Consider the following 24,075-nt stretch of genomic DNA (forward strand, 5'->3'; position numbering starts at 1 on the left):
TTACCTTTACAAACAGAGATGTAATCTTCTCGGAGGTGTTATAGTAATGAGAGATGCTATAGATCATTTTAATTGCATTAATAAGTGTGGGAATAGCATCGATCATGGAAATCTGGAAGACACCACCAAGTTTTTAGGGAAGCAAATAACAAACAACAAAATTCTAAAAGTCTAATCCTTCTATCTTCATTAGCTTAAAATTGCATTAAGGGACTTTCATTTCAATTTTTAAATAATAGCTAACATTTCTTGTAAATATAATGTATCTCAGGGACATTTTAGTTTTATTCTTTAGTCATAAGCAGTTAACCAACTTTTGTTCCAATACAAGAAATACTACCTTCCTGTTAATGACCAGTAAGCTGCATTAAGGTGAATTGTGTGATAAACAGAAACAGGCACTTCCTGCTTTTACTTTTAAAATTAAAAATAATGCTTTTATAAATCAAAAATTATCTTAAAAGTCAGTGGTTATTTCCACAGCTCTCTGACTATAGACCAGAGCATCAATTGCAGTATTTAATAAAAATATCATAAATTTTTAATATAACACTACATGTATATCATAGATCAGAGCTACAGATATGTACAAAGAGGTAGACAGAGTGAAGCATGTGAGTGCATGCTTATAAATATCATTTTCTTGAGAATAAAAAGTCTTCTACGAATTTTCCAACAGACTGTCACATCTACAATAGAAACCAAAACTCCACCGTGAATTCAGCTCATGCACAAGGGTCATCAGAGAAGGGCGTAGTAATCATGAACTCACAGGGTCGCTGCTGTACAAGGGGTCACAGCACTTTTCAAGTGTGTACAAATATTTGACATTGTCCTTGGCTTCATTAGCTGCATCAGTGATTCGAATATCCATCTCCCGCCAGCTCTAAGCACAATACACGAAGGCAAGTTTCATGCAGTTATGAACAGAGGACATGCCAATATAACCACTGGCAAACACAGTGCCTGCGTCACACTGCCCGTGTGTCCTGTGCATGTCACACAGAGCTGACTCCCACAGGTGCGGGACAGCACACACCAAGGAGCAATGAAAAATCTCTAAGACCCTAATGGGCTCCTCTCGGCCTTCCACAATGTATCCAGAAATCAGCCAGAACACGAAGTGGGCAGCACCCCAAGTTTTCCCCTCGGCTGGCTAGGAAATTCCCAGACTTCTTGTCTTCCCTCTAATCTAAACGCCTTTTCCCAGATCTCTGTATGTTGGTTCATTCATCAATATATCAATCATTCATTCACTCCCAACCACATGCCAGGAATGCGGTTTGCGCAAGAAGCTTGAAAATGGAACAACACTGAAAAGTCGGGCAATGAAGTAAAAGGACACGATTCAGCACAAGTCAACCCAGTGAGTGGGTTTCCTGAAAGCCCAACTGATATTTCTAAACAGTATTGCCATAAAACCATTGCATTTCTCTGGGCAAGGATATAATGTGAATCAAAAGTACATTTATTGAAATAAATGATTACTGATCATTCAAGTTACTTACATGGATTGAAACACACACACACAGCTAATAAACAGAGGGTGTAGCAACCACGCCAGGTGTGGCAGGTGGCCGCTACAAGCCCCAGTGGTGGTAAACGCTGATGGTCAGATTCTGCTTCATCGCCTCCCCTTAGGGGCCCTAGCAAGTCACTTCTTACAAATGCCAGGTGACAAAAGTGATGGGCTGTCACAACTGGCATTCGTTTACCAAAAGCCCAGGGCTGGTAGGTTGGTACCCTGCTCTGCCCACTCACGCCTTTAAGGGAATAAAGCCCACAGATCTGAGCTGTGCTGTGAAGAGGCCCAGGTAGAACATGAAGCCTCCGGCCAACAGCCAGTGAAGAACTGATGCTGCAACACCAGCCCCAGCTGAGCCTTCAGATCCAACAGCACCCAATGGCAAGCTCACTCCGGACCTGAGGTCAGGACACTCGGCTACTTGGCCCCAAATTTCTGACCCTCAGATAATAAATGTTGTTGTTTTAATTCACGACATAGCAATACTAACGTACCAAACGTACTAAGGTACGTTTTCATTATTACCACTCTTAGTTGGTCTGAATTCATTGTGTGTGTGTCGATGCATGCGTCACATGTAGGTATAATAAAATCATGTGTGTATCTATCCTGTGTAATTCAACATAACCAATCATCATGTACAGGCAATCGTGTGATGTGAATCATATGCCTGCTGGTAATTCGAAGGCACACCTGCCCACCTGTCACCAAATGGCTTTAATTCTAAAGCTCTTTGCACAAAATGAAAAAGCGTAAAAGGGTTAGATGCGCCCATCTTAAACATTTGTTCATATAGAGCTAATGCCATATTACACCTAGATTAATTACTCTCTGACATAAGTCTCATTCCCATTTCATACAGCGAAAAAGAAATGGATGCCAACCTTCAGCAGCCTCGACTTGGCTGCAGCCAGGACCGCCAACACAGCCTTCACCTCCGGACTTTTCAGCTGATCCAAAAGGTAGTTAAACTTAGACAGTCTTTTCTTCCAGTGCTCCAGCTCTGCTCGGGGCCCCAGGTCGTCGGCTTCCTTCCGCAGCTGGTTGTTCTCCGCAAGGACCTGGGACCGTACCGGGCGAGTGAGTGGGGCTGACGCTCACAGTCATACACAAGCAAAACCACGGAAAAGAAGTAAACTATGCTGCCACGATATATTTCATTCGTTTAGATGCACTGGCTGACATCCTTTGCTCACTTAACCTATGCGCAGCTTTAAGCCTTCAACAAAATTTAAGTGACTGTTCTAACTGAAAACTACTCATTTCCAGAGCTTTAATGAACTTCTGGAAGATCTGACCTTAGAAAATGTCCTTGGCTATTCACTTACTGTTAACCTTGGAGCAATAAAAGCTTGGGAAACCCCATAAATTGGTTGACTTTAATTGTGCTCACTTTTGGATGTAATTTCCAACTTCACTGAGAATTTTCTGGAACATTTTTTCAAAGGTTAAGTCCCAAGCTCCCTTCTTTCTTTAAATAAGAAAAACCCCTGTACTTCTACAGAGATTCTCACCAAAGGAAAATATGCCTTAAGAAAAACCTTGACAAAGTTCAGTCTTCTTAGTTATGTAAGTGCATGAAGCCATTTACTTTCCTCTCCTAGAATTCTTTTCATCCCTTCTTACCCAATGACTACAAATCAAAACCTCACTAAGCCCCCACTATTCTCACAAGGGAGAAGGCCACACAATCTCCCTCCTTCCGTGGGTCTGTTCAGAAGCGTGGCATCTGAAACGGCTGCTTGGCTTCTGAAAACTACCTGTTCTGTCTGTTTGATCCAGATTTTCATGCAACCTTCTACTTTTTCCAAAGTCTCTGGATTATTAGCCAGAGTCAAGTAATCCAGCGGTTCCTTCAGGGTCTTCAGTTCAAATACGTCACATTTGTGGAGGTTCACCTAATGAAATGAAAGTTAGTAAGATGGTGCTTCTTGGAAACACACACGCACCCGTCTGTCCTCTCCTGGGCTCGGAGGGCGCTTCAGGGCCTCCTCCTCCAGTCCAGTTGTCCTGCACCCTGTACTAGTGACTGCTGGGACCTCCCTGCACAGTGAGGACATCACTCAAGATGACTGACTCAGACTTCCAGTTCGGGGGCAAAAAAGAAAAAGCCATAACACAGCAGGATTTGAGAATGAAGCAGGATACGTAGCCACCAACTTACCCGCCCGTGAAAACAAAGCTGGGGGACAGCTTCGAGGAAGAGGGGAGAAGAGTGATTGCGAATCTACCACAGTCATGTTGAAGCTAACTGGAGGGGACACGCCCGAGTCCTTAATCTGCACACTTTACAGTCAGCAAGTTACACGCAGATGCATGGCTTGGCTTCAGGGGTGGGAGGCGGAAGGGAGGAGAGCAGAGGCTGTCGGATTTTGACTTGACATGGAAACCTAGTGTGTCTTTTTTTTTTAAGATTGATTTATTTGTGCATACAGAACTGGGGTACAGGCCAGAGGCTCAGGGGCGATGAGAGAACTCACCAGAGACAGAGTGGGGAGCAGAACAGGCAGATGGACGAAGTACACTGCTGAGGGGAGCAGCGGGCCGGTCAGGAGAGGTCTGCCGCGCCATGTGGACTCCTCCGGGGCGGGAATCGAGTTCCCACTGACGCGGCTGCGGCTCACCTGCAGTGCTGTGTCCTAACCCGCTGCGCCACCAGAGAGGGCCCCCAGTGTATCTTTTAACCACACATTCTACAAAATGGACAATATTTGAAAAATCTGATATGGTTTCCTTCTGGAAATGTGCACCTGGCACTGTGAATTTCTAAATTCGATGCTCAGGCCCACTCTTGCTTAACCAGCACCAGAACAAACCTGTCTCCCCCGGTTCCGAACCACAGGCCGGGGTGTGGCTATTCCGCCTGCTCAGACTCCAGCCTGACCCCAGGGCCACCACATGACACCCAGGCCCACAAGGTTCCCCGCCAGCAGACGTTGGAGGTGCAAGCTGGGGCGTGCAGGGCACAGATACTGGGGTCACCCTCCGCTCCACAAACCAGCTGAGACCTGGCGGGTGTGTCCCTAACACCACTCAGACGCATACGGCCCCTCGAGGCTTCCTGCTCCCCTCATTGGCATCCAAGTGGAGCCTGGCTTGCCCTAAGCCCCCCAGCTCCCAGCTGGACCCTGCTCAGACATGACCCCTTAAGGGCAATTCATTCAGCCCTGTGCCTGCCGCTCCCGAGGGGCTCAGAGACACCCCTCCGTCCTCCTGGGCCCCGTCTCCCAGCTCTGTGTTTTCCCCTTGGCTGCGCTCTGACAGAGCCTCTGTAACCCACGTGGGCAGCACAAGCCTCGGGGCCCCCGGGGCTGTGCCCCTGAGCCTCAGCCGGGCCCTCCCGTCGTCGCATCCCCTTGGATTCCCAGGGGAGGGCTCTGGGCTGCAGAAAGTGTCGATGCCTCCTCCTGGGTCGGGACCCACCCCACTTCTTTGGAACGCCTCTGCGACAACATGAAGGGAGTCCACGGGAACAAGGCTTTATTTGCGCGAAAGCAACTCCATTCGGCTGAGCCTGCACTGCAGCAGGCCCAGCATCACAGTGAGTTTCACATGAGCCGCAAATGCTGGCCGGAGCACCGGCCACCGTCAGGTGAAACTGCCCTACTTCTCTGCCCCTCGCCCCTTACACAACCTAAGGCCTCTCTCGCTTCCGGGACCCCAGGAGGCGCCCAGGGCCCCAGTTTTCCCTGAAAGGGATAAATCACTGCAGCATTGGTGTCAGGGGATCCCTCCCCTCCTCACGCTTGCCTGACCCAGGCTGTCCTCCATCAAGACCACATCCGTCACCCTCTGTCCCAAGTGACCTCTAAGATGGCCTGAACGGCTCAAGCTAAACCCTCCATTTGCCACTTGGGCTGGACCCTTCTCTCCAGACAAGTGAATTCTTCCCTCCTCTTCCTCCTTTCCATCACCCCTTCTTACACCCTCTCCCACCCAGCCACACAACCCCCAAATCCTTTCGTCTCAAGACACTCAGCAGCCTCAGCATTCTGTTCCTGTCTGCCATGGCTGAGTGAAACCCCCTCATGGCCAGCTTTTCCACGGAGCCCCCGGAGGCCATGACTATAGACTACAGAATTTCAAATCTCGTCACCACCACCTCTTCAAGCCGCTTTAAAGGGGTGATAGAGACACCCACAATTTTCTTTCAAGATTTGCAAGATGTTGGAATTAAAAGTAGTCTTAAGGCCTCCCTGGGGTGCAAGGGATTAAGTCGCAGCATTATGAAGCCATCAGAGCACAAGTTCCATCCCAGCCAGGGAGTGGCCCACATGGCGCAGCAGACCTCTCCGGTCTCCCTGCTGCTCCCCTCAGCAGTGTATTTCAGTCCACCCACCTGTTCTGCTCCCTTCTCTGTCTCTGGTGAATCTTCTCACCACATCCCACACCTCTGGCCTACACCCCAGTTCTTGTGTGCATAAGTAAATAAATCTTTTTTAAAAAATTTAAAAAGAGCAGTCTCACTCCCTTATAGGCTTCAGGCACCCACTGGCTGATAAATCTTTCACTAACCCTTTCTCACCTTCTCCTTCAAACTCTCCTGAGCACCCCACAGGATGCTCACAAAGCCCTCCAGGGAGCTGAGGAACTCCTGCCGGAGGCTGGAAGCTTCCTGAAGACCCTCGAGCTCCCCCCAGCCATGGCTCGTGGCTCTGAGCGCCGGGATGAAGATGTCTGACAGCAAATGCCTCACACTGTTGAGCAAGCCCCCGTCTGCGGTGTCCAGCACATTAAAGTTCACCTCCTGGAAAATAAGGTAAAGACCCAAGATGTCAAAATCATCCTCACTTGCAACATAACCACCGAGTCATCGCTGAACGTCGTCGTCACCAACTATCTGGGGAGACGAACGAAGACCAGCCATAGGAGGGGTCATCCACAGCACGCGGGCCGAAGCTTCCTGGTGGGAAACAGGGGCCTGGGGCAAGCCCAGCCCTGATCAGATGCGGTTGGTGTGGGGAAGCCAGAGGAGGGAAAACCAGAATGGGGCTTCCAGAGTGATAGCTTAGGGGTACCGACTGGGCTTTCTGATGGGTCCCAAGTTGGAAGATGGATAAAAAAGTAGGGAAGCTGGCCCTCCCTGGTGGCGCAGCGGGTTAAAGCACCGCACTGAGAATCTAAAGCCGCTTCCACATGAGTTCGATTCCCGCCTGCCCCGGAGGTGACCACATGGCGTGGCAGACCTCTCCTGACCCGCCCGCTGCTCCCCTCAGCAGTGGACTTCGTCGATCTGCCTGTTCTGCTCCCCACTCTGTCTCTGGTGGAGCCTCTCACCGCCCCTGAGCCTCTGGCCTGTACCCCAGTTCTATATGCACAAATAAATAAATCTTTAAAAAAAAAAAAAAGTAGGGAAGCCGGCAGTCATCCATCAAATCCTGGCCGCTTTGGCCAATGGTATGGTAGCAATATTATTTGGTGTCTGACATTCTGCAGATGTAACTTTGCGGGTCGGCCACTCGGCTTCTGTAGTAAGGGGTTGGCTTCCCTTGGAGAGTGCTTCAGGTCAACGTTTAATTTTTACATGTGGTCTAACCATTGTCCATCTGTGCATGCAATCTATCAGCCCAGTAAATTGTTATTTTGACATCCAAGCTTTAAACTACTCTCAATTATAATCATCCACATAAAAAGTATGGGATAAACAGAACACAAGCTGTGGTCAGTCATATGCTCCCAAGTGAGGATGTGCCTGCTGAGGACACGGGAGACTTGTACAGAGGCACAGAAACTTGGAATGGGAGGTCTGTGTCCTTTTTTATATCATTTTCAATACATGAAATTTGCCATTAAGTTTGTGTGGACAAATCTTTTTTAAAAGAAAACGCCTCACTGTTACACACACATTATCCCAACAGAGACACTATATTAAGACCACCAAATCAACAGGTTTAAAGCAAACGTCCTCTGTGAAGCTTGCTCCAAACGCTTTGAAAATGTCTTCTTTGAGGGCTGACATTTAATAAACATAGAGGCTGTCTCCATGGAAAGAGATACTTTTGGTGGAATTTTGTGACTGTGGGTGATTGGGATGAGAGGCCACTCTAGACCTTACCCGATGGATGTTCTCAGGGGTGATGGCTTTGGAAGTGTCCGTCCTGATGAAGAACACACACACTCCCATAAGAGCAACATCTTTTCCCTCAGTCACAAACACCTTGGGTTTTTTCATCTTTCCAGAAGTCAGAGTCACTCCTCCTGGAGAGCCAAACTGTCCTACAAAAGCAAAAGAATTTTAGTCTCACAGATGTTACTAGGAGCGTTCCTTGGAAGGAAGCATCCCTGTTAACACAAGGTCATGTTGACTGGCCCATAGGCCTGAGATGGACCATCTCTCTCCTGAGGCTTACAGGGATCTAAAAGAACCGACTTGATTCCAGATCACTGACACATGGTAAAACAGTAAAATTGCTCCAGGAAAAACTAGAAGTGGGAGAGGCAGGAGTAAATGAGTTTGGTCTAAGTGAGCATGTAGAGAAAAAGGAAGGTTCCTACCCTGTTGGAGGGAATGCAGACTGGACCGGGCCCTGTGAAAACCAACATGGCGGGTATCATAAGATTAAAACGGATCTGCTCTATGACCCAGCCATTCCACTCCGAGGAATCTACCAAAGAACCCAAAAATACTAACTTACGGGGAAATGCCCTCCAATGTTCATCACAGCACTATGTGTGATAGGAAAACTGTGGAACAATCTAGATACCCAAAAGCAGATTTCTGGATCTAGAAGATAGGTCTTTATACACAATGGAATATAACATTTCCAGCCCCAAAGCCCCTGATGTGAGGAAGCTGGGAGGAGAGAATGGGGAGACCGGGGTTGGAGATTTGACTTTAGGTCAACTAGTGTGGATCCACTGGGCATTTTTAGTTCCCACATTGAACTCGTGTTAGGAATCCAAGAATAGCCAGATGAGTCATGGTATATCCTGATTCTAATCCAAGATCAGAGGAAAATACACTTCCCACCCACCACCCACCCCGGAAAGGTTTACAGAAATGAACTTGCACTGATGCTCACAACCCAGGCACTGGCTCATTCCATGTGAGAATCACACACGAAACGCCACCCTCACCCAGACCTCCACCATGGCAAAGCCAACATTTCATGAGTTTCTGCTGTGCAATCTGGGCTGGAATCCAAATTGTCTCTATTATTTTGATTTTTCACTGAAAATATAATGAACTTTAATCACGAAATATCAGATGGCTAGCATAGGAGAAACACCAGTCTGGTGGTGTGGGCATGCATCATTTCCTCAGCTTTTAAACAAAAAGCATAGTCATACCACATGCCAAGAGCAATAACTAGTTTCCAGATCTTCAAAAAGGTCATGAAAAGATGCATCTGGTGTTTGAACACACTCATAAGATATTTGCTTATGTCCCTCGTTTAGTTTTAAATTATATCAATCCGTGCAGAAATAGATACGCCAGTTGAACCCACACAAGGTTTGCAAGTTTTCTTAAGTGCAAATGACTAAGCTTGTCTTTCAATATTACTCATTTGAATCAGAGTCAGTACAAAATAAACATAATGTGATATTTCACTGGAAATGCATGTGTGGCTTCCTGGCAACAATTTCTATGCTAAAAAGAAATAGTGCTGGAATAGAAAAGAAATAGATGTCTGCGCAGCTGAAATTCTGGAACATAACTGCCCAGAATGAATCGACACATAGGCGAGTCTCAAAGGCAAGCTACCTTACTATTCCCCCGTTGCCCTGCAGCCTGGAAAGGAAACCGACATCCCCAATAAAATTAGAACCACCAGGCTCCCTGGTGGCACAACAGGTTGAAGCGTTGCACTGTGTGAAGCTGGCTGCAGCCACTTCAGCATGAGCTCGATCCCTGGCCCCAGACGTGACCCACACGGCACAGCAGACCTCTCCTGTCTCCCTCAGCAGTGTGCTTCATCGATCTGCCTGTTCTGCTCCCCACTCTGCCTCTGGTGAATCCTCTGGTCTGTACCCCAGTTCTATATGAACAAATTGAAAAAAAAAAAAACAGAACAATCAGGCTTCATATCTGCCACTCTGTCCCCTTCTCCTGGAGGTGAAAATCGAACCTGTTCCACCAGGATTCCCCAACAACTTCACCGCTCACTACCTGAGCAACCTCCAGAGAAGGAAGGGTAAAAGGCCCAGGCAGCTGTACCGTGGCCTTCTCAGATCGTCCTCATGTAAATCTCATGACATATTTCTGGGTTTTGCACATCACATTGCATACCTGCTTCTGCCACCTCCACATCCTGATAGTAAAACATCAGGTGGCGGAGACCTCCCACAGCAAAGAGCTGCTCGATTCTTTCAATCTGCGGGGAGAAAAGGCAGGTGATGACTGTTCTGAATCAGAAACTTCAATTTTTAAAACCACATGTTTACTTATGCGCACAAGAGCTAAGGTGTAGGCCAGAGTTGCAGGTGGGTAAGAGGATTCACCAGAGACAGAGTGGGGAGCAGAACAGGACTCACTGAAATCCACTGCTGAGGGGAGCAGTGGGAAGACAGGAGAGGTCTGCTGCACCCTGTGGGTCACTCCCTGGGAGGGGATCGAACTTGGGTTTCAGTGGCTGCAGATAGCTTGGTAGTACTAAGACTTAACCCCTTGCACCACTAGGGAGGCCCCTAGAAATTGTTTAAATCAGCATTTACAATCCTCTTTCTTATCTCCATGGGACTGTGTCTAATACAAACAATACAGAAGGAATTGTAATTTTTCAACACAAAAACCATGAAAGAGTAAATGTCTCACCATAGTAAGCATTCCACTCAAAGAAATACCTTGATTAACCATAAAAAATACGTATTGTATACACAAGAATCCTACCATTTTTGCTAATTCCCTACAGTGTTGTGTTGTTGACAGCAGACACAAATATAGACAAGGGTTTCATTTTTACTCAGATCAGAAGAAGAGAAGAAACCTTTCAACACCCATTCAACACACTAAAGATAATTAATACTAAATCGCACCAATCACCAAAACTGCCATGAGGTTCACTGTACTATGGTTCACTGCACGTCTAGGCAGCTGTCAGTTGATCTGCAAGCAGTGAAAGTGACGCTTTAAATAGTCTGCAGCACAGCTTGTGACTCAAATGAGAAGCAAAGAGAGGGAGAGCCCTAAGTTCATTCTGCCACGACTCAGACTGAAGAGAGCGACGCCCAAGGCAAGGTACCTCCGGAAGGTCCTGACTGGGACAGCGCCAGAGGACGCCACGCTCTGGGCATTGGGAACGCAAATGCATCGCACCTGGTTTCCCTCAAGAACGGCATCCTCCACGTCGGACTTGCTCACGTCCACGCAGGAGGCTACAATGGAAAACAAGTAGTCGTGCCTGCCATCCAAACGTGCCTTCTTGGCTTCCTTCTCCTCCTTCAATCTTTGCTACAAGAAAAGAACAAAAATGTTTTGTGGCAACCGTTGTTCTCAAACAGATGAATCGGGCAGTCATTTCATACTACTATTATATTTTTTAAGGTTTGGGTATGAGGTAACAGACATCTTTATGACACCTGTTTGCATGCACTACCTTCAGTTTTTAGAAATGATTTTATTTCTGTTATGAAAATAAGATGTGCTCATTGTTTTGAAATGACACGATACAGATAAACCAACAGAAGAAATAAAAATCATCTGCCATCCAGACATTGCTACCGTGCATTACTGTATTTTATTCTAAATTCTTAGACATAATTCTGTGCCTACATAAGCTTCAATAGATACACAGAGAAAGGAGGTTCCTGTTTTCATAAACATCCCTTTCGCCATCTAAGTAGTATTTTTCTACCTAACCACCAATCTTTATTTGCCTACAGGCTCATATCTGGTCTCAAAATTGATTTCTGAATATCACTACTTAATTTTTAACTGCTGGTCGTTAATTATAATAAAAAGGCATATTCGATGTGACTAATGTTGCAGTATGCTATGCTTATACAAAATATGCCATCTACATACATCTCTATCTATATAACATTATTTTTAAATTTTTCCAGGTATTTTCTGTTCATTCTAGATCACAGATCATCCTAGTTTAATACAGACTATTCCACCCTGTATTAAACTCAACAATACGGATATACCATAATTTAGTCAACCATTTTTCCATTGGTGGACATTCAGCTTCAAATTCATTTCTTGAATTAAGTTAAAGGTGGCCCTTTTGCAACCCTTTTTCCTTAACAAACAATTATTAAGATCCAAATATGTGCTGGCACTAGAGAAGGAAATGCTACCAGTGACCTCAAAAAAAGTCACAATTTTCATCCAGCAGGTCGTACGTGCATACTAGTTACTCAATAAATATTTGTCAAATCAATGAATCAAAGTCTAAACATAAGTGTATACATTAATTTTTAAGAAATAAATGATAATGAAAAGATAAAATCACCAATACACCAGGGGCACAGAGGGGGAAAAGAGCAAGCAGAGAAGGCTGGAGCTGAGTAGGTGGAGGGACAGCAAGGGGCCACGAGGCAGCACCACCAGGGAGTCATGGAGCGTGTCCAGTAGTGATAAGGCCATACAGGATTGGTTGAGTGGAGAAAGATTCCCTTAGTATCTGTGTTTATGTGACTGAAGCATCCCAAACGTCTTTTGCAATATGGCCAGGAAGCCAGTCTATCAAGAGCTGGACTCTATTTCCCCTTGAATTTGGCCAGTGCCTGTGAGCAGTTTTCACCAAAAGAATACAGGTCAGGGCCTTCCCTGGTGGCACAGTGGGTTAAAGCACAACACTAGGAAGCTAGAGTCGCTTCGGCATGCGTTCGATTCCCGCCCTGGAGGTGACCCACATGGCGGCAGACCTCTCCTGACCCTCCCGCTGCTCCCCTCAGCAGTGTACTTCATCAGTCGGCCTGTTCTGCTCCCTGCTCTGTCTCCGGTGAATCCTCTCACCACCCCTGCACCTCTGGTCTGTACCCCAGTTCTGTATGCACAAATAAAAACCTTTTTAAAAATAAATAAATAAATAAATAAAAGAATACAACTCAAAGTGAGACTATAAAGCTTGAGAACATTTAACTGCTGTCCTGAACTTGTAACCCAGACACCATGTTGTGAGAAGTCAAAAACACCCAGAGAATAATCAAGTAATTCTGGTTACTTAACCCAGTCAACCTCCTGACACTGCAGCACCAACTTTTAGCTGTGTGAGTAAGTGACTCTGGACATTTCAAACTAGTTCACCCTACAGGTGACTGCACCCAGGCCAAGGCTACATAAAGCAGAACAATCACCCTGCTGAGCCCAGTCACCCACAGCCAGTTACTGGATAGGTAAGATAGTTACTTCTACTTTAAGCCATTAAGCTTTGCTTTGGGATGTTATGCAGCTGACAGTAAAGGTCATCTGTGCTAAAACTGCATTGGTTGGACAGAAACCCGAAGTATGCAGACTTGAAAAAAGGATGAAGGAAGAAACAATTATATAAGTATGGGCTATATACTACTCTTTTCTTTCCAGAAACTAGAAAGAAGTCTCTGGACTTCTTTCAAGGACTTCTTTTCAAGCAATAGGACTGATACTTGTAAGTAGAGGGGATTTAGAGTCGAGGAAGAATATTTTAAGACACAAAGACTTAAGAAAAAGTAAAGGGGAGAAAGCTGAGGGTTTCAGAGTGGTCCAAAGGCCTTTGCCAGACCTGGGCAATTGGCATTTATTTTTCTGACCCTGACGCATCTGACTATGGGGGGTGGGGGGGAGGTCTGAAAAGGAAATACAAAAGCCTCAAGTCCCGACATGAAGGGTACTTTCTGTAAATGTCACATGGACGTAAATTTAAATCTCTTTCCAAATGTCACTGAAACCTAAGATGGCCTGTTGTTTTCTGCTTCCTGGCAGGGAGTAATAAAAAGCCTTTCTTAAAATGATCTCCCCGAGCCTGTACTAAATGTCGTCAGCAGCTTCAGCACACAGTCGGCAAGGATAGGAGATGGCAAAGGAGCCAAAAAAACTACTGCTGGGTGGCCAGAGTGGCAGGAAAGAAGGCAAGGGCCAGAAGAGTCAAGCTGCAAGCGACTGAAGACTTCCAGAGAATAGAGAAACTGAAAGAGGATTCTTCCAGGGTAACATGGTACTCTTTGACCTGATTGTATGATTCCAGAGGAAAAAACATGCAGAGTCTGTGGAGGAAAGGAGAGATCAGTCCCTAACACAGTACACTCATTAATTTCATTTTACTTCTATGCTAGAGGGAAGACTTTCCAAATATGTTTCCTGTAAAAGTAAGTATCAATGTGTTCCTGTAAGTTCACCTATTTATGGATGGGTGTGTTTTTAATCAAATTTTCTTGATTGACCACTCATTCACAAAACTGTATCATTTCAAGTGGTTCTGCTAAGTCAATGTATATTTAAAGTAGATGTAGTTGGAGCCACTTCAAAGAGCACAAGAGGCATTTAACCTCATTGTTCTTGCTCCTGAAGACAAAGAATACAAAAGAAACCCCCTAGGGCCGTGAAGATGAAAGACCATGTGTTTATCAGCCTCAACTTTCATTGCTTATATTAAGGGATCCTGATGTGGTGAGGGACTTCTATTTACTGCAAAAAGTCAATAGTGTCAAGCAAATAGTGATCAGTGCATTGTGAGGGCATCAGCTCAAGCCTGCAGCTTCCTGGCTGCTGGGAAACGTGAGAAACAAGCTGTCAGCTGATCCGCTGTGGGGGGCTGCTGGGCTGGCCTTTGAATGGTCTAGGACTCCTGGAGAGGTGGCAAGTGGGCAAATGGGGCCATGGAGGGGAGAGGCAGGCATGGGGAGCCATTTCCTTTAGAGTCGGGTTTCTGCGTTGCATGACTAAGCACCCACAGAGGGGAGTCGGTGGATGATGGACACCTACACCGTAGCCAAGGAAATCTAGCACAATAGTAAAACATTTCCACCAGCCATCAACAGGGAATGGGAGCTTGACTAAGGTGCTGCCTCAGGAGAAATCAGGCTGCCGTCAAGGCGGGACCATCTCAGGCAGACAAAGGGGCCTGGGGTGAGCGACTGCTAGGCCTTGAAATGGCCACACAGCTTCTCCAGGACTGACCACTCCACAGTCAGTGCACTGGACAAGGGGGCAGCTCTAACACAGGGGTGACTTTTCTCATTCAAAAGTTAATACAGGCCCTCCCTGGGGCGCAATGGGTTAAAGCGCAGTCTGCCGGTGAGCTACGGCGCTTCAGTGTGAGTTCCATCCTTGGCCAGGGAAGTGACCCACAGGGCGCAGCAGACCTCACCTGTCTCCCTGCTGCTACTCTCAGCAGTGAACTTCTGCTCCCCATTCTGTCTCTGGTGAATCCTCTCTCCCCTCCCACCTCTGGCCTGCACCCCAGTTATGTATGCATAAATAAATCCCTAAAAAAATTTAAAAAATAGTTATAAACCAAAACAACTTCAATTAAAAAAAAACTTTTTAAAAAGTTAATACAGACAAGAGATGAGGGGTTTTAAAATACAAATCCCAGCAAAGACCAATGCATGTGCTTTCCTAACAAATCTGTGACTTTTCATGACAACATCACCCGACCTGTTTCTTTAATAGAGTAACCTTGGCCTTGACCTCTGCAGAGCCTCGCCCAGGTCTGAAGTCTGTGCACGAACTATGTATGAACCACACAGATTTCACTTTGACTTCAGGTTGATAATCCTCCACTAAATGAGAGGCCTTACCCTTTGCTGCGAAATAGAGATCAAAGTCCCCCCTTGAAAAGTGTTTGTGAAGATGAATTGAGCAGGCATCAGAAAACACTAAATTAGCCAGCATTTGAATTGAAATGGCCTAGCCAAGGCTTTGACCCTTGACACATCAAAATTTAGGTGAGATCAACTTTCAGTAGTAATTTTTTCATTGTAGACATAATTAAATTAAACTTCCCCTTCCTTAAGAAGCACAGCCCACCTGCAGCTTGTCTGTGACCAACGCCCCCCCTCCAGCGTGACTGGCAACCAGAACCGGATGGGAGTCTAGGGGCTTCTTCAGGGTGGAGCAAGGACCCCTTTTTCTCAGCTCTCCTGAAGATGTCAGGATGTAATTTTCTCAGTTTGCTGTGGATCTGCTAGTCTTCGTTTGCTTATTAGGCTTTGATTTATCATCACAAAAGACCTATGAGTTGTGACATCTACACAGGGAAATCAAGACCACAGCCAACAGGTACAGTACGCAGCAGGTCCAGAAAGCAAGCCCCGTCGGGGTCGCCACAGGGTTCCCTGGCAACAAAACATTTGCAGCTATTCGAATCGATATTCCGTCAACATTTTGCCTTAAATGTTCACTCACGGGCTATCTAGGGCACTTGGGAGAAGGGCCAAGCAGACGCACATTTCAGAGGTCCTGGGAGGAGACCAGTTTCTGAGTTATCCTGGTGACAGTTTAGAGTCAGGTGGCCTGGTGCCATCTGGTGTCCAGCCAGCACCCCCAGCTGGCTTCCCCGTCCACATGACTGTCCAGCACCCAGCCTGGAGGCTGGACTCCGTGAGCTCCCGCACATGTCACTGTCCCCTCTCAACGTGAGGCTGACTCACAACATGCCTGTACACCAGGCCTGTCTTGACGTGGCAAAGTGCATGAGACAAGGAACGGATTCTAGAGCCAAAACATACATATTTTTGCTAAAGAAAAAAGCCTTTCTGCATACACAATTAGACTTATTGCAGGTCTGAATGTGAGGTAGAGATCTAATTTAATGAGAGTCTGCAGTTTATTTCCCAATGAATATATTTCTATTCATTTGATTTGAGTGTTTTGTAACAAACATAGTATAATGTAGATTTAAATCCCCACCAGAGATAATTGTAGATAATGTGGAGTCTATAAAATACAGTTGAAATGCCTTATCTGAGAACCTGAAGTTAATACCTCTAAGGCTAACTTTGCTTTGGCTCTCAATATCAATCTCAAGTGAACAGACAATTCATCTCTAGTGAAACCCAGCACTGCAGAAACTACCTGTGACCATCTCAGGCCAGTCAGCTTCACTTTCTCCCATTTTGTCCACCTGTGAATGAATCAGCAAGTCCAAGAGCAGAGGAGGAAATTACCCAATGTATGTGGCCACGTGAAGTGCCTCGTAAAGTACAGATTTCTTTTCCCGTACACCTGACCTCCGATCTTCGGCACAGCAAAACAGAAACCGTATGGACCCCACAGAAGCATCCGCCCCACTGGGAGGGTGTTTCCTGTGTTAATTGCACGATATCCCCAGAGCCCTGAACAGTGCCTGGCGCATCATGGAGCCTCAATTGATATTTAATCAGTGGATTAATTGACCCACCTAGTCATCTCACAAGTCGCTCTCAAGTCATTAGTGGCTACAATAACTATTCTAGCTGCGTGGTAGTCTGTGGTTGCAGGCTCAGGCTCCCGGCAAGAAGCTCCCACACCCTGACGCTGCTGACTCCAGCAGCCAAGGCTGCAGAAAATTCTACACTTGTAGGATCACAGACCTCCCCCAGGTCGCTGCCACCCGACAAGCCCGCGTGGCCTCCTCTCATTCAAACGTGTGCATGACAGAAAGTGGGGGAGGCGGCTCCCCGCTTCTCTCCTGGAGAGCCCTCGCCACAGTTAACCCAACTGCCACAGCCTCCAGCAAAGTGGAGCCTCCCTCTTCTGCCAGCAGTTTGTTGTAAGCTCGAGCCCCTGTTTCCTCCACAGGGCTTCCTGGACCCTCCCATCCTGCTCCTTAATTGGCAGGGAAACCACAGCTAGCAAACCCCACTCCTAAGTGTTCTCCCACCGCACCTCCACCTCCTGCCTGTTCTGAAGCCCTTTATATTTCCTGTCTGCCAGGGAAGGGCCAGAGCAAGAGGAAGTTCAGCTCCTTCCCCATTAAGAGTACTTCAGCAAAGTGGCTTCCTGAAGGGGAAGACTTCAGGCTGGCTAATCCACTCACAGCAGGCGCTGGGAGAAGCCTCCTACGTCTAACAAGCACTGTCAGCCCTCTTCGTGGCAAAGAGAAGGCGCTTCACCACCGGCAGGTCCTCAGTTTCCTTGTGTCCCGCGAATAAGCCCTAGAATCTCGTCGGCTGTCCCTGCAGTTTTCAGGGCCCTTAAATGCCCCCCTCAGTTCACCCGTCCATCTGTCAGTCTCCAACGCCGATACACGATCCCATGGTGCCAGGGACACCTGCGAAGGGTGCCCGCAGCCGGACCTAAGACCCATCACGACACCCCCTCTCCTCCCAGCCCTCCACCATCCAGACCGTCACTTGGGTTCTGCTCTGCACACCCCACGGCCAGACCTGGTCGGGATTAGGGGCCCTTCCCTGGCTCCAAGGCCTCCTGTCCGGCCCCACGGAGTTGGCTCGAAAGCCAGCAATACCTCCCTGCAGGACCTCCAGAGGCCCCTCTGGCAACAGGGCCCATATAATTCAAGAGGCTTTCACCCACATGCCAAAATCTATAATATGTCACCATTCCGGTTACTTACGGCACAGGGGTGAAATTCCCAGACTGCTCTTATTTATCACAGAAAGCCAGAGTGCTCAAGCTGGCGGCACGCTAGAACCACAGGAGCATTGTAAGATCCCGATGCCTGGCCTCCCGTTCCAAGCATCTCTGACTTAATTTGTCCTGGGGGGGGGGCCTGGCACAGGCATTTCTCAAAAGCCCCCCCGAGGGTTCTGACACGCAGCCCAGCCTGAGATCACTGCTCCAAAGGAAGTCATTTTATGAACTGATCATGATGGAGTTGTGCTCCCAGACTCTCACTGCGCTAGGAACTTCATAGAGAAAGTTCAAGAGCATAAATTTGGAATCGATCCTTTCAACTATAGAGCTCTTTTTCTCTCTCTCTCTCTTGCTAGCATTGTGCAAAAATAAATAAATAAATAAAAATTGATAGGAAGAACAAGCTTAAGCTCTAAACTCCTTGAGGTTTGGGCATGGTCTTCCCTGCCAGGTGAGGAGCACAGAAAGTGCCTGGCACACATTGGATGTGGGAGACAAAAAGCACCTTGGTCCCCATCTTCTTGGGCTAGATGGGTCTAGATGAGTAACAAAAAGTGCATCAGACGAGCCAGCACGGAAAAGCAACCAGTGGAACAGCAGATGTATGCAGAATCTACGGGGTAGTGAATTCTTAAGGATAATGAAGCAGACTGGGAATGTTTATCCTGTGTGCTGCGATCTGAGGCATCAGAGAGGGGCTTCACATGACAGACAGAAAGGAGGTGACCTCTTCCTTCCGCGGACAGCAAAGATGAGCTTCCTAGACTCGTTTACTGATCAACCTGGAGCTGCGTGGGGTCCCCAGACTCCATTCTTCCAAGTCACAGAAGGGGGAGCAGTGGCTGCATCGCCAGTCAGGAAGAGAGCTGGGCCACGATGAGCCAGCAGGGGAGTGGGAAGGACTCGGGCCGGAACGGGGGCTTCTGCCAGCCTCTGAGCCCTGGCGCTCCCACCGAAAACCACCTGCTTTCTTCCAGGCACGGCCTAGAGCTCCCAAGGTGGACAGGCCTTGAGGGATCCCTACCCTGGGCCTGCTGACAGAAGGCTTTTGGGGAGACCAACCCCACATTCAACAGATGTGTGGTCTAGCCAGATTTCGCTTGCTCCTGGCTACATCCTTATTAAGATGTGGGATCCTGGTCCTTGCTTGTTCAGGCTCAGAAGCCCACACCTGGCCTTGCACAACAGCCCCTGTCCCCTGCCCACTCCCAGCTAAATCCCAGAGTCACTCACTCCCACTGGCAAAGCTCCCAGGAAACTCTTGAGCTGCAGATGTGTGAAATGTGTGCAGTTGGTCAGATGCGCCTGGGCCTGATTCAGAGAGAGTACTGGAACCAGCCTGGCAATTTTGCCAGAGAAAAATAAAACTGACAAACTCTCAGCTTTCAAGACCTGCAGCAAAGGCCGTTCTCCGTCTTGGCTTCCACTAAGCAAGCCCGGGGAACAATGGTCTCCTCCCTGCAGCGTGCAAGGAGAAGCCTGCTCTCCCTGAGAAGCCTGCTCTCTCCTCCCCCACATTGCCTACACACTGGAGAGGCACTGTGTGGAGAAACCCAGCAACCTGACATTCGATGAGCAATAGCATTTTCCAGCACAAAGACAACCTCCTGAAATATGAACAACACTTTTCCCTGTGGCAGGGACAGAGCTTGCCGCCAACTTACGTGAATCAAAGTCAAGAAGTCATCAGGAATCCTTTTTTTTTTTTCTAGCATTCAATAATGTCAACTGACAAAATAATTTGGTACCATTTAATTTTAAGGGAGGAAAGAAAAACAGAATGCAAAAGTCAAGAATTCATATCCCTCATATACTTGTAACTTGACACTAAGCTTTCTTCATCCAAGAAAAAAATCAGACAGCAAGCAAATCAAGGCTAAGCCTCCCCTAAATGTCCAAGCCAGGTCTCCCCAAGATGTTCAGAACAGGCCTAAGATGTGCCACTTGGGAAAATTATTTTAAGTTAAGCTCAATCAATGTTCAGCAGACTCAAAAGAAAATTTCATACTCCCTTAACTATCCACAAGAATAAAAACTGGGGGTATGACCCAGAAATAAACTTTCCATTAGAGAAACCTACCTCTGTGACACTGTGAACCTCTAATTAGAGATCAACTGGACTTGTATGTGAGTCTCCTCATCCATGTGAGTTTCTTCCTCTCTCCGTAAATAAATGGCAAAGATTCAACAGGCACTAACTGCACCTCTGTTTATTTAAGCTGGAGCTACTACTATGGTAACACTGTAATATCCTTTAACTAAGGATATATATATCCCCATTTTGCTCTATTGGCTTTAGAATTTACATTTTTGTGGATTTCCCACACTATGTGATTAAATTGGTTTTTGCGCCTACTAATCTGTCTGATTTGACTGATCTACAAACCTAAGAAGAACCCAGAGAGGCAGGGAGGTAGTTCCTCACTGACACAGACATCATGTCTGGACCATATTTTTGCAAATGAGTGAGTGAACATTTTTCCTTTGGTGGAAACAGAATTATTTCAGGTTTTTCACTGAAAAGCATTTGTGTTTATTATACAAGAGAAAGAATGTATTTTTGACTTTTCTAGAGCAATAGAGCTTATGGTGAATTGGTTTTTTGTGAATGTATATTCTGTATAGAGGCAATTATTATAGCACAGTAATCTACTTATAACATAGCATTTATTATAGCAATGCCTTCAGATCAAGTTCCAACTTAAATATAGATGTCAGTTTTTTGTTAAACAGCTTTAGAATTTTTGCCATTTTGCCATTTATTATTTTGGGTCACAAAGTTATAATCTAATAAATTGTCATATCAATGCACTAAATAGAGAACATGAAATTATATACATAATATACTGCAACATTGTAAGGTTGTTATATGAATACATTTCAGTGGGGTGAACACAGCCAGGTTATATATATATATAACCTCCAAAAAAAATTGATTTACTACCAAAAAGATAACTCAGGCCAAAGAAACCAGTTCACTAATTGTACCCAAGATTTCATCACTGATTTTAATGTTTTAGAATTAGTAGTGAACCTCAGGATGTGATAAACATCAATTCATTCAATTTATTGCACAAGCATAAATTAAGGTGTATTTTATAGATATACACAGGCTCTGTGTTAAGAAAAGGCTATTTAAAGATTTGTTTTATTTATTTATGCATACAAGAATGGGGTGTAAGCCAGAGGTGCAGAGGGAAAGAGGCTTCACCAGAGACAGACTGGGGAGCAGAACAGGCAGATCTACTGATATCCACTGCTGAGGGGAGCAGCGGGGAGACAGGCGAGGTCTGCTGTGCCTTGAGGGTCACCCGCTGCACCACCAGGGAGGACCCTGAACTTTTTAAAGGTATTTTTCCAAACAGGTGAGAGAAGAGAGCATGGAAGTGACACTTGCAGACTGACAAGCTCCTTACCGTTAAAACACGGGTGACACTCTGCTTCCAGAGCTGTCTCCTACCGATCCTAAACATCACAGCAATCCGTTCAGCTTCTAGACTCTTCCAGAATGATCCTCTCACTCCTCGGAAGCCTCCTCATCACCCACAGGCTTTCAGATGAAAAGTCCTGTGGAGACCTGGCTCCCTAATTTGCATGTATTATTCACCAAATGAAAAGGGCACCGAGACATTCAAGTTGCCCTCACTGAGCCTCATCGCTTGGGCCTCTCCCTGCCCAAGCTCTGTGTTGTTAGGGGGATACTGTTTACATGCAATAGGGCTTAACCAAGCCCTTCCTCATGCCTCTCAACCAATCAAAGCGTTTGACCTGCCGGGTGGCAACACACCTTTTCCTGATGTTCGTTTAATTCTCTCCCCTGCTGAACAACAAGCTTGGAGTCCATAGAGATAGCTGAATAATTTCTCTGATAGCTGAGTAATTTCTTTCTTCGAATTGTGAGAAACTTGAAACCATATCTAAATAGAAAGCAGAGAAGCTGTAGCTCTGAATAAATTCCACAAGTCAAGATATTCAGTTTCACTTTGTCTAAACAACGTTGTGTGTGCGCTTAACTGCCAGCATCGTGACTAATTGTGACTAATTATCAGATAGGCTAATTGTGACCCAAAGGAGTCATTTTCTCCCCATAAAGAACAAGAAGCCCATTTCATATGCAAATAGCAAATGATGTCCATAAATTACTTGTGCTCACACAGTTGCACAGACAAATAAACCAAAGTAATTTATTCTATGTGACTAAACATCTTGATCATCCTTACTATGAAAACAAGATGGCAAATCACAGCCACCGTGACTTGGGATGTAGGATGTGCTTTTCTCTCGTCAAGGTAGCAACAGGCAGAACACTTAAGGTGTGGAGTCCCGGATTTAGTCCTTGGGCTTAGTTCAGTTTTCAGGAACTCAAGTCCAATCAGGACATCTACAGACAGCCAGGAAACAGGGAACTTTCACTGCTAATATTTTATTCATCAACCTCCAGAGGGGCGGACTTGAAAGTCAAGATGCTAATGTGGTTTTAAAACGCCTCCTGCTAACACAGACGCAAGATGGGTATCTGAACTGGGAGAATCACATGGCCAAAGGCCAGCAGAGGGTGGGCTCCCGAAGGGACCACCTGTAGACCTGCAAAAATGCAGTGAGTTAGAGCTTGTTTGTGGGACATTTTAAAAATCAACCTCTGGTGCTGGTAAGTAGCTGTTTTCTCATCTTTTTTTTTTTAAGATTTATTTATGCCTACAAGAATGGGGGTGCAGGTCAGAGGTGTGGGGAGTGAACGGAGTCACCAGAGACAGAGTGGGGAGCAGAACAGGCAGATCTACTGAAATCCACTGCTGAGGGGAGCAGTGGGGAGACAGGAGGGGTCTGCTGCACCCTGTGTTCACTTCCCAGACGGGAATTGAACTCGTGCTGCAGCGGCTGCAGAGAGCTTCATAGAGTGCAACTTACCCCTTTCACCACCAAGGAGGCCCTGTTTTCTGTTCTAATGAATGGTGAAGATGTGTCTGGATGAGGAAAGCCTCTCCCCTGGGAGAGGCTGAGAAGTCACCAGCACGTGCAGTTCTGTCACCTCTCCGTGCTCAGGGTCTACATGTGACCTGCAGACCGTGGCTGCAGTTCCTTATATCACCTGCTGTCTTTCACTAGTTACAGCTGAATCAGAGTCTCCCAAGAGGCGTTCCAGGCACCACCCTCGTTTCTTCAGCAGCTCTTGGCGAGAGGTACCTTCAGGAACAGTTCCGCAGGGGGCTGGCGGCGCTCGGCCATGGCAGGCCCAAGGCCCCCTGAGCCTTCCCAGTCGGCTACAATTCTTCCAGCTCAGGTGGCTGAATATGGACCTCCTTTGGCAAAGCGAAGGCAGGAGATGCCTGAGGGCTCTCCTGGTGGGCCCCACCGGAGAGTCGGTAAGTCAAAGCAAAGCCCTAGTCTGGGTCCTCCCTGCTGGCACAATGCACTAAAGCGCAGCACTGTGAAGCTGGCCACAGCCACTGCAGCCAGAGTCGATCCCCGGCCAGGGAGTGACCCACAGGGCGCAGCAGACCTCTCCTGTCTCCCGCTGCTCCCCTCAGCAGTGTGTTTCATTCAAATATGCCTGTTCTGCTCCCCACTCTGCCGCTGGTGAATCCTCTCACCACCCCTGCACCTCTGGCCTGTACCCCAGTTCTGTATGCATAAATAAATAAATCTTTTAAAAAAATCTTAAGATTTCTTTCCATCATAGCAAATAGGTACAAAAGTATGTCTTTTCTAAAAGGGAAGTGGCATCACTTAAACTTTCAGAAAGTTCCTTCAAGGTTTAAAGTTCCACCTTCATTCATTCATTCATTCATTCATTCACTCACTCATTCATTCACTCACTCACTCATTCACTCACTCATTCATTCACTCATTCACTTGCTCATTCATTCACTCGCTCATTCATTCACTCGCTCATTCATTCCAAAGGTGATTGTGATGTTTTCTGTATACAGTATGAGGTACTGCACACTAAGCATACAACAGCTAATTAAAATGCACATCACAAGCTCTGAAAGAAACTAATTGTAAGATGCATAACTATTTTGTGAAACACAGAGAAAGAAAAAGCTGCCAATTAATCTTAAATACAACATCGAGTTTAAGAACCATCTGAATGTACATCTAGATATGA

General features: G+C 46.5%; 1 protein-coding gene across 1 annotated transcript in view; it reads right to left on the bottom strand.

Moving 5' to 3' along the window:
- The window catches only part of DNAH5 (dynein, axonemal, heavy chain 5), a 177,687-nt gene extending 154,495 nt beyond the window's left edge, over positions 1-23,192 (bottom strand). Inside the window, exons 1-9 of the mRNA XM_004678397.1 lie at positions 23,151-23,192; positions 10,782-10,916; positions 9,756-9,840; positions 7,581-7,741; positions 6,051-6,272; positions 3,286-3,423; positions 2,410-2,586; positions 773-886; positions 5-112 (exon numbers count right to left, since the gene is read on the bottom strand). Coding sequence (XP_004678454.1) covers positions 5-112; positions 773-886; positions 2,410-2,586; positions 3,286-3,423; positions 6,051-6,272; positions 7,581-7,741; positions 9,756-9,840; positions 10,782-10,916; positions 23,151-23,192 — 1,182 coding nt within the window. The remainder of the gene's footprint in view (positions 1-4; positions 113-772; positions 887-2,409; positions 2,587-3,285; positions 3,424-6,050; positions 6,273-7,580; positions 7,742-9,755; positions 9,841-10,781; positions 10,917-23,150) is intronic.
- Between the last annotated feature and the right edge of the window lie 883 nt (positions 23,193-24,075).

Source organism: Condylura cristata, unplaced genomic scaffold (genome assembly GCF_000260355.1).
Source record: "Condylura cristata isolate star-nosed mole 26May11 unplaced genomic scaffold, ConCri1.0 scaffold00007, whole genome shotgun sequence".
Taxonomy (NCBI): Eukaryota; Metazoa; Chordata; class Mammalia; order Eulipotyphla; family Talpidae; genus Condylura; species Condylura cristata.